We start from the raw sequence: 9,407 nt of genomic DNA, 5'->3' as shown, positions 1-9,407 counted from the left end.
ACCAAATGGGAACTGATTCACGTACCAAGGGAGTCCAACACAGAGGCGGATCATTTGGCCAAAATGGCCTCTTGTGAGGAGAACTGGACAGATCTAGATTGTCCCTTCGAAGTTAAAATAGCTCCAGCCTTCGCTTCAGAGGAAGTATCCCTACTCACAACGGTAGAAGATGATTGGAGATCGGTCATCCGCCAATATCTGCTAAGTGGAACTTTACCTGAGGATAAAGAAGAGGCACGGCGGATAGTTAGGATAGCGGCTTATTTCTCCATGATCAATGACGGCCTTTACAGAAAATCTTTTAGCCACCCCTGGTTGAAGTGCATTCTACCGGAAGAGGGACAGCAAATCCTCAAAGAGCTACATGAGGGATCATGATAAGAAGTGGGCGGATCAGCTGACAAGCGTTTTATGGGCTTATCGCACTACTCCTAGGACGGCCACAGGAGAAACACCATTCGCCCTATCTCATGGGGTAGAGGCTGTGATCCCGGTTGAAATACAGGTCCCAAGTGATAGAGTGGCCTTTTATTGCGAAGAGGACAACGACAAAAGGCTAAGGGAAAGTCTGGATCAAGTAGGCGATCGAAGAGACCAAGCCTATGTACGCATGGCGGCATATAAACAGCGAATCGCCGCTTACCATGATAAAAATGCTAAGCTTGTGGATCTGAATGTGGGTGGCCTTGTGCTCCGAAAGGCCGACAAAATCCAGTCTCGAGAAGGCAAGGGCAAGTTAGGGCTCAACTGGACGGGTCCATATCAGATAGTGGAGAAGATTGGATTCGCCACATTTAAAATTCAGGACATGGAGGGCAACACATTGCCGCGCACATGGAACCTCCAAAATCTCCGCAAATATTTTGTCAAGAAATAAAGTGTACACACGGTCTTGAGTACTCTTTTTCCTTTAGTAAGCTTTTTTCCATGTGGTTTTTCTTACTAAAGGTTTTAACGAGGCTCACTTATAAGACCTGCTTACTGTAATAAAGCATTTCTCCCATTAATAAACATCATTTGTTCTATTATCTGTGTTCTTTTTAAAGTTTATTGCAGCAATATAAATATTCCAGTCTTAAAAAGAAGAGGGGCATCCGACGCTCTCCATTAACAAAGTAACGCTACTTTTTCTCCTTGGACATAAGAGAATCCATCTTATGGGCGGATCCATCTCTGAGAAGATCTCAATCTCCGATAGAGTTAAAACGATCCTTGGACGCAAGGTCTTTACACTCTCTTACATATCCTTCCCAAAAAAGGATTCACAAGTCCTACGGGCGGATCACTTCACCTCAAAGACAGGTAGCAAATTGATCCCCTAGGCAGCTTTACTTCCTTCAATGGAATAGAACAGCTTCTAACCTTCGCAAAGGTCCATGCTATAGGGTACGGTTGGCCACCTACTCCAAAATAAATCCTAGATGCCTATATATTTACTTACGCAAACGCAATAGTAAAATAAATAGCTGCCATAAAGGATTAAAACAAATTGTACTTAACGATTTTTTACAAATCACAAGTAAACAACTAAGTAATAATAGGAGCATCCTCCTTTACATTATCCTCGCTTGCGGCGCTTGCCTGGAAAGCCTCCTTCTCCACAGCCCCAGATACGCCAACCAAAGGTACCTCCTTTTCCACGGAAGATGTGGGACCGAGAGGAAGAGCGGTATCAATGATCGATTCTTCACCCGCCTTGGGGGGCACTTCCTCAAGCTCCACTAGGGGGACAGTAGCGGAAGGTTTGCTTTCTTCCATGGGTCCCTTCATCCATCTCCGAACATATTCGCGGATGTATTCCTTGGCGTCCGCCATCTTGTCATATTTGGCTACGTCTTCTGGTTCGGGGACGGCGAACTGAGGATCTGTGAAATCAATCTCGGGATGCGCCAGAGAGAAGTACGCCATGAGCAGTTCGCCATAATAGAAGGCTTGCTCACCCGCCATATATTCAGCTTCGCCTAGGGCGTCCTCATGATTCTTGGCATCTGTCGCAATCTTTTCCTTCAGCTTCCCAATCTCCGCATCTCTGAGGACTAAGGCGGCAGTGGCAGAGGCAAGGTTCGCATTAATAGAAGCAATGTGCGCATTGGCATCCGCTACATCTTTTTCTAGCTTTTCAATGGTTGCCTTGTCCGCCACATTTTGAAGGAGCTCGGCCTCCATAGCACGTATACGAGTATACATCTGTCAAAAACAAACAATCTCATTAAGAGAAAAGAGCAAAGGAGCAACTTTTTCATAAAAAGAAATCCTTTCTAGGGGACTCACCATAAGGAGCTCTGTTTTCCCCTTTTGCGCATGAATGGAACCAGGAATTTGATTTTGACTCCTTTGCACTTTGCCCACCTGACCAAGGGCTTCATCCAAGTCATTTATGATGGACTCATTCTCAAAAGATCCTTGAGCGCCATACTTGGCGGACCAGTATCCACCCATATCAGGCTTCGCCATCTGCACCAACATTCAAGGATCAAAACTTAAAACTTGATGAACAGGTAAAAATAAAAGACAACTTACCTGTTCTATCTCCCCAACAGGCTTGGCGGACCTCATGGCATCCGCCATAAGCTTAGGGCCTCCCGTGGTTATAGGCTTCCTGCTTTTTAGGGGTGGCTCGACCGCTGTTCCCGCAGGGCGTTTCCTAGTCTCCGTTTGAGGATTCACCGCTTGATCTTTCCTACGCGCTTCAGCCTCTAAGAACTTCCTACGCTTCTCTGCAATAGCGTGATTGGCCTTAGATAAACCCCTGCCAAGGAAAACATTGAAGTAATCAAAGTTCAAGAAGGAATAAAAGTTACCTTAGTCAAATTGTGTAATCTTGGAGTAAATGAATTGCTCCCCCTCTCGGCGAATCAACGGGATATCGCTCATCATGAAGGCTAAAGCGTCTGCGTATGTCCATGCATCTGCCTTGATCTTCTTCATGAGCTCCGCCACCACTTCATCACTATCGGTCAATATTCGCATATCGCCCGCCATATGTAAAGGCTTGGGATTCCAAAAAGAGGGAAAACCCAGCGATTCGCCCTCTTTTATCTTCACATAGAAGAATTTCTCATCCCAGCAATGGACATTTGACATTTTGTCGCTAAAGGGCGAATATGTCCCGAATTTGGCGAAGGTGAGATAGGATTCATACTTCCGTTTTGAGGGTTTATGGAAAGCCCTAAAAACGCGACCCGTATACACCACTCCTAAATTTGAGGCGAGGTAGCAGTCTAAAGCAATATCCAACCAACCGTTGGGATGTAGTTGGCTGGCTGTAATATCAAAGTAGGAGAGGATGTCCGCCATCATCTTTGGGAGAGGAAGCCGGAAACCCCTCTCTACGTGACTGCAATACACAGTGAGAAAACCGCTAGGCGGACAGGAAGGTCGTTGATGGGCTGCGGCTAACTGAGTCTCATAATTATTGATCCAAGGATAGCGATTCGCCAGATCCACTAGATCCGCAGCACTCATACGAGACGGAGTAGTCTCCGCTCGAGGATTCTTTTTCCTAGGTGGGATAGAAGAAGAGGCCATTGTCCCCGGAAAACACCTAGCCTTAACGGCCGGAGCGGTACCGAAGACGGAAGTGGAAAGGGATGGATTACTAGTGGAACGAGTTTGGTAACGATTACACGCCGAGTCACTAAACCCAGCAAAATCAGAGTTAATCGTGTCCTCGGAGGAAAAGGAGTTCTCCGATGACGAAGTGGTCCAACTAAAATCGACTTCTATTTCGGGAGAAGAGGTCGAATTAAAAAGCTTCGAAGTTGATCTAGAAGATGAAGACGAACTTCTAAACATCCAGCGAAAAGTTAAACAAAAGAAGATGAACTTACATGTGCAATCGGAAGCTTGGTGCGAGACTCTGAAAAATTCCCAGAAAAAACTTCGAAAGGAGACGATGCGGAAGAAATGAAGAAGAAAGAGAAAGCGAAAGAAGAAGAAGGACGTTTTCTCCTTCTTGGGACAGTGCGTCCACTACACGTGTCATTCATCCATTGACATTGAACAGTGCGCTCATTAATGCAGATGTTTATGACGGCGCGCGGAAGCTCAAAAGCCCTAAAGGACTTTAAAGGCATTTTGGGGGGGGGGGGGGGGCTTCTGATAACATCGTGATATTATCCCAAGGACTAAAAGGGATATTCACCTCAAGAACGCCGCGTATTGATCCCCGAAGGGGAGTCGGCAGGCGGATCTCCACGGATCTGCTTGAAGAGATCCGCTGGCGGACCTATGAGGCGAATCTCTTCATTCACCCGATTCGCCACTGTAACGGCTGGTCGCCGACTCGGCCATAAAGATCATTAATGAGTTATCAATTAGCTAACCGCCAGGTTAAAGATAACTTGTAACCGCCATTAATGGAGCATTAATGGAGGCTTTCTAGTTGCCTGAAGGTTACGACTTCTTAGCTATATATAGCCTGATTCCCTAGGCTATCAAGGTACACATTCTCACAACCTTTGTCAATTCAGTTTGTTTCCTTGATTCACCTTACTGACTTTGGCATCGGAACTTCCCCCCGTCGAACCCAACGACGCCCCCCACAGGGACGGACGTTGATCGGAATTTCCCCACCTGTTATCAAGTTTATTATAAAGTTTCGTCTCACTTCATGCTTGTATGAACACTTTATAATCACTTTAAACAAACTTATGGATTTCCTTTTATTAGACTTTATTTAGTTCTTAAAAGGGATTGTCTTTATATAGTTATGAAACCATATCTCATTAAAACAAATGATATAAAGAACACTTCATTTACATTAAGTTTGTATCCTACAACTATTGTCCATAGGACACTAAACCCCAACAAATTTTAAATAATACTATACTATAAATAATACTAAAATTATAAATTATACATGTACTATGCGTTGTCTGCTTTACAACAACTAAATCTAACTATAATTAACAAAATAAAATTTACAACATAAAAATTAAGAAAACTAAATTAAACAAAATAAAATTTACAATAACTAATTTAACTATAATTAACAAAATAAAAATTATACTCAAATTAATAAAATAAAAATAACAAAAATTAAATTAACTTTGAAAAATAAATAAAAAAATAGTATTTTCGCCACACGGGCGTGAGGCTATCACGCCTCACCACAGGTGACGGCGTATGAACATCACGTCGTCGCCTGTGGTGAGGAGTGAGGCTATCACGCCGTCACTTGTGGTGCGGCGTGATGTTCATATGCCGCACCAAAGGTGACGACGTGATGGCCTCACGCCCCGGACCGCGATTCCGAATTCCAAACAAATCCAAATTTGATTCAAAAAACGTATAAAAATCAACAAAATCAAACGAAATTACGTACCATTAGTCCATTTCCTTTGCCGCCTCTCCCCCGATCCATGTTTTCGTTGATAAATTAGTCCGGATTTGATACAAGAGAGTTTAGGGTGTTTGAGAGGATTTAAGAATTTTGAAATTTGACCAAAGGGTATTTCGGTCTATTCCTGAGGCTAAGTGTGGGAATTAGTGGCTAGGTATAGTAATCCACTAAAAAAGCACACATATATTTTATTTATGCAGTTGCATATTACCTGCTTCAGAGAGAAAGAATTTTGAGTCATTTGTTTATGTGATTTTAGAATATATTTTGAGATATTTTTAAATTTGGGTGAAATGTTTAGATTTTAATTTTTTTCTTCCACAAAGTGTAGAACATGGGATAGTTTTTTTTTCCACGTATATACACATTTTTTATATATTACTGGTGATTGATAACATGATACATATATATGGTGGAAATAACATTATTCATTATTGAGGAGATTATAATGTTATGATAAAATTATTCTTCACTACATGTATCCGATCCAAATTAAAGAAAAAAATTATATTTATTATTGTTATTTATTACTACTTTTTTTTTTTTTGGAAATTTCATTGTATTTTTTTATAAAAGGATGAGTTGTTTTGGTAATATATAGGTAAAAAGTCCCTTCTTTATGGGAAAATTACACAGAAATTCGTATTTCAAAAACTATTTACAACTATGTCAAGTCATAATTTTGGATTATGTCAAACTAGTAAAATCAGTACTTTTAATATATTTTAAGGATTGGAATTTATAAATTAGAATTATACAATATATTTTCTAGGGTTTATGATTTATGAATTGGAGTCTATAATTTTTAAAATTATGGTGTAAAATCATAATATATAGAGAATAATGACATATTAAAAATTAAGTTTAATGATATGACTTAGTTGTAATTTTATACTTAATTATGATATTCTTGTATTTGACCCCTTCTTTATTCGTCCCCTAAGGAAAAAAAGCCCATTATAGTTATTGTAGAAATAAAGTTGAAGAATGTTTGGGCTTCGTCATAATGGAAACCAAAACCCAAGAAAACGTTTAAGAAATTTCTCAATGGCTTCTTCTGGGCCTGAAATCTTCCAAGATCATTGTTCGTTATTTGAGTATAAAATTACAACTAAATCATATCACAAAATTTAATTCTTAATATATCATTATTTTCTACGTATTATAATTTTACACCATAATTTAAAAATAATAGACTCTAATTTATAAATCATAAACTCTATAAAATATATTCTAGCATTCTAATTTATAAATTCTAATTCTTAAAATATATTAAAAATAATAGTTTTACACCTAATCTAAAATTATGATTTGACATAATTGTAAATAGTTTTTAAAATATGAATTTCTGTATAATTTTCCCTTGTTATTTTGAGATTTTAAGAATCATCCATGCATCCGGTCTTAGATATTTTTTGGAACATGAATTAAATGAAAAAAATTTAACCTTATTAATAATAAAAAAAATGAATACTTTCATACAACAATAAATAATAATGAATTGACCCCCTTAATTATAATAATAGGGTAATTAATTTATTAGTCCCTATATTTTGACAAAATACAATGTTTAGTCTCTATATTTTCAAAAACACACAGTAAAGTCCCTAACGTTTTTTCGGTGAACTGTTTAGCCCCTGTCGTTAGACTCTCATGAAGATTCTGTTAGTCAATTTGGATTTGCGTTCTTCTTTTCCTTTATTTTCCTTTTCCTTTAGACTCTAATGCGTCTGAAATCAACTTTGAGTGTTATTCTTCTTGATTTTCTTCTTAATCGTTTAAATTCGTAAGCATTGGTTCTGTTCTTTTTCTTGTTCTTCATACAAATAGCTTTTTCTTCTAAATTGGATTTTCTCTTCTGAAGTTTGAAGGTAAATAGTAAAGAGTAATTTAGTCATTTCCGAAGTCATAAACGGTAAAAAAATCTAACAAACAGACGGAATGACTAAACAGTTCACTGAGAAAAAGGTTAGGGACCTTACCATGCGTTTTTGAAAATACAGGAACTAAACAGTGTGTTTTGTCAAAATACATGAACTAATAAATTAATTACCTTTTTTTTCAAAAAAAAAAAAGCAACATTATGAAAATTCTTGAAAAATTGACACATGAAATTAAGCAAATCTATTAAATTTGAATGTATATGAATCAAATTTTTTTTTTTGTTAGTTTTATTAAAGTAAAGAAAAATGCATAAGAATAAGATGAGTGAAGGAGGAATTTTCAAAGAGTAGGCCTATTGAATAGGCGGAGAATGAGAATCCAAATGCAATGAATTCCAAGTGTCGACTTTCAGACAAATATGTGGTAGTTATTTCAGTTAATTTATCATATAAATGCCAATATAGAAAGGAGTTCCACTAATTAAATTAAAAATGTCTGGGGACTTGGAAGAAGGTTCAATAGAGAAATTTCCAGTAAATAAGAAAATAGGAGGTTTTTGTTCATCAAATGAAGCAGTCCAGCTCCTCCAAAAGGTTATAGCCGAGACAATAGGGACATATATGGTCATTTTCTGTGGTTGTGGGGCTGTTGTTGTTAATAAAACTTACGGTGAAGTCACATTTCCAGGAATATGTGTTGTTTGGGGACTTATTGTTATGGTTATGGTTTACTCGGTAGGACATATATCAGGAGCACATTTTAATCCAGCTGTCACAATAACATTCGCCATTTTCCAAAAATTTCCAATAAAACAGGTACCTTTGTACATAGCAGCACAGGTGATTGGATCCCTACTTGGAAGTGGAACATTAAGTCTCTTGTACGGTGTCCCAGATGAAGCCTTTTATGGAACTATACCAGTCGGACCTCATCTTCGTTCTTTCTGCCTTGAGATTATAATTACCTTCCTCTTAATGTTCGTCATTTCTGGCGTCGCTACCGATAATCGAGCTGTTAGTTTCTCCTCCCCTCTTTTATGTTTCCGATTCTAATTTATAATAATTGTTCACATGTCAAAAATTGTGTCATGTAATAAAAATTAACAAATTAATTAATTTTCCGTAATTGACAGATTGGAGAATTAGCAGGAATTGCTGTGGGGATGACGATAATGTTAAACGTTTTCATCGCTGGGTAATAACTCGGAACCTTCACCCAATTTTTTTTTTTTTTTTTTTTATGTGATTTCTAATATTGATAGGGAAATGCAATTGCAGACCAATATCAGGGGCATCCATGAATCCAGCAAGAAGTTTAGGGCCAGCAATTGTAATGCACAAATATACAGGAATATGGGTATATATAGCAGGACCCTTAATTGGTGCTGTTTTGGGAGCATTTGCTTATAATCTCATTAGATTTACAGATAAACCTCTCCGAGAGATCACTAAGAGTAGTTCTTTCATTAGAAGCATTAGGGGTACTTGATTTCTTTTTATGTATTTTATTAGTTTTAGCATTCATTTTCCAGATCATACTTGTTATAATTAATAAAATATCAAAACTTTAAACATTTTTCATACTGATTATACTTAAACACAATTCATATCACAATTACAAGTAATACCATATGTTTGTTCATCATTATGTAAATTATTCAATTCAATACCCGCAAATTGTTTCTAAAAGAGGAGCGACACTTATAAATACACTCAGTTCATAAAATTGTTCATAAAGCTTTAACAAAAACATTAAAAAGGAATATGCTAAGATGCTCTCCAACTCGATTCAAGTTCACTAAATTCTCTCTACGACAACTGAGACGTGACAACAACAAGCTTTCTTATCTAGATGGATGTGACATACGATGTGTGATGTTAGTACACTTTTTCTTTTCTTAATGAATTTCTAGCTTTTTTCTGTTTATAATCTTCATCTGTGAAAAGAATAAGTTGTGACAAGTCTTTTCACGGATTTCATTATTTTTATATTTTATCTTTTATGATCATGTCATCAAAAGCAAGAACATGGATAATCAGCCTAAAGATATCTGATAAACATTTGAGGTTCTGAAGGAGTTCAAGCTTATGCTCAAACTTGAAAAGTGCACATGCAGAGTCAATTTAGGAAAATTCTTAGAATTCATGATCTCCCAAAAAGGGATCGAGACAAACCTAGA

General features: G+C 37.6%; 1 protein-coding gene across 1 annotated transcript; it reads left to right on the top strand.

Moving 5' to 3' along the window:
* Positions 1–7,732: 7,732 nt before the first annotated feature.
* Positions 7,733–8,752, top strand: LOC136209532 (probable aquaporin NIP-type). Its single transcript, XM_066001024.1, has 3 exons — positions 7,733–8,241; positions 8,361–8,422; positions 8,506–8,752. Exons 1-3 carry the CDS (start codon positions 7,849–7,851, stop codon positions 8,714–8,716), a joined length of 666 nt encoding a protein of 221 aa, XP_065857096.1. The 5' UTR covers positions 7,733–7,848; the 3' UTR covers positions 8,717–8,752.
* Positions 8,753–9,407: the final 655 nt, after the last annotated feature.

This window comes from Euphorbia lathyris, chromosome 10 (genome assembly GCF_963576675.1).
Source record: "Euphorbia lathyris chromosome 10, ddEupLath1.1, whole genome shotgun sequence".
Classification (NCBI taxonomy): Eukaryota; Viridiplantae; Streptophyta; class Magnoliopsida; order Malpighiales; family Euphorbiaceae; genus Euphorbia; species Euphorbia lathyris.
The sequence above is the reverse complement of the archived record's forward strand: the minus strand, read 5'-3'. Positions and strand labels throughout refer to the sequence as shown.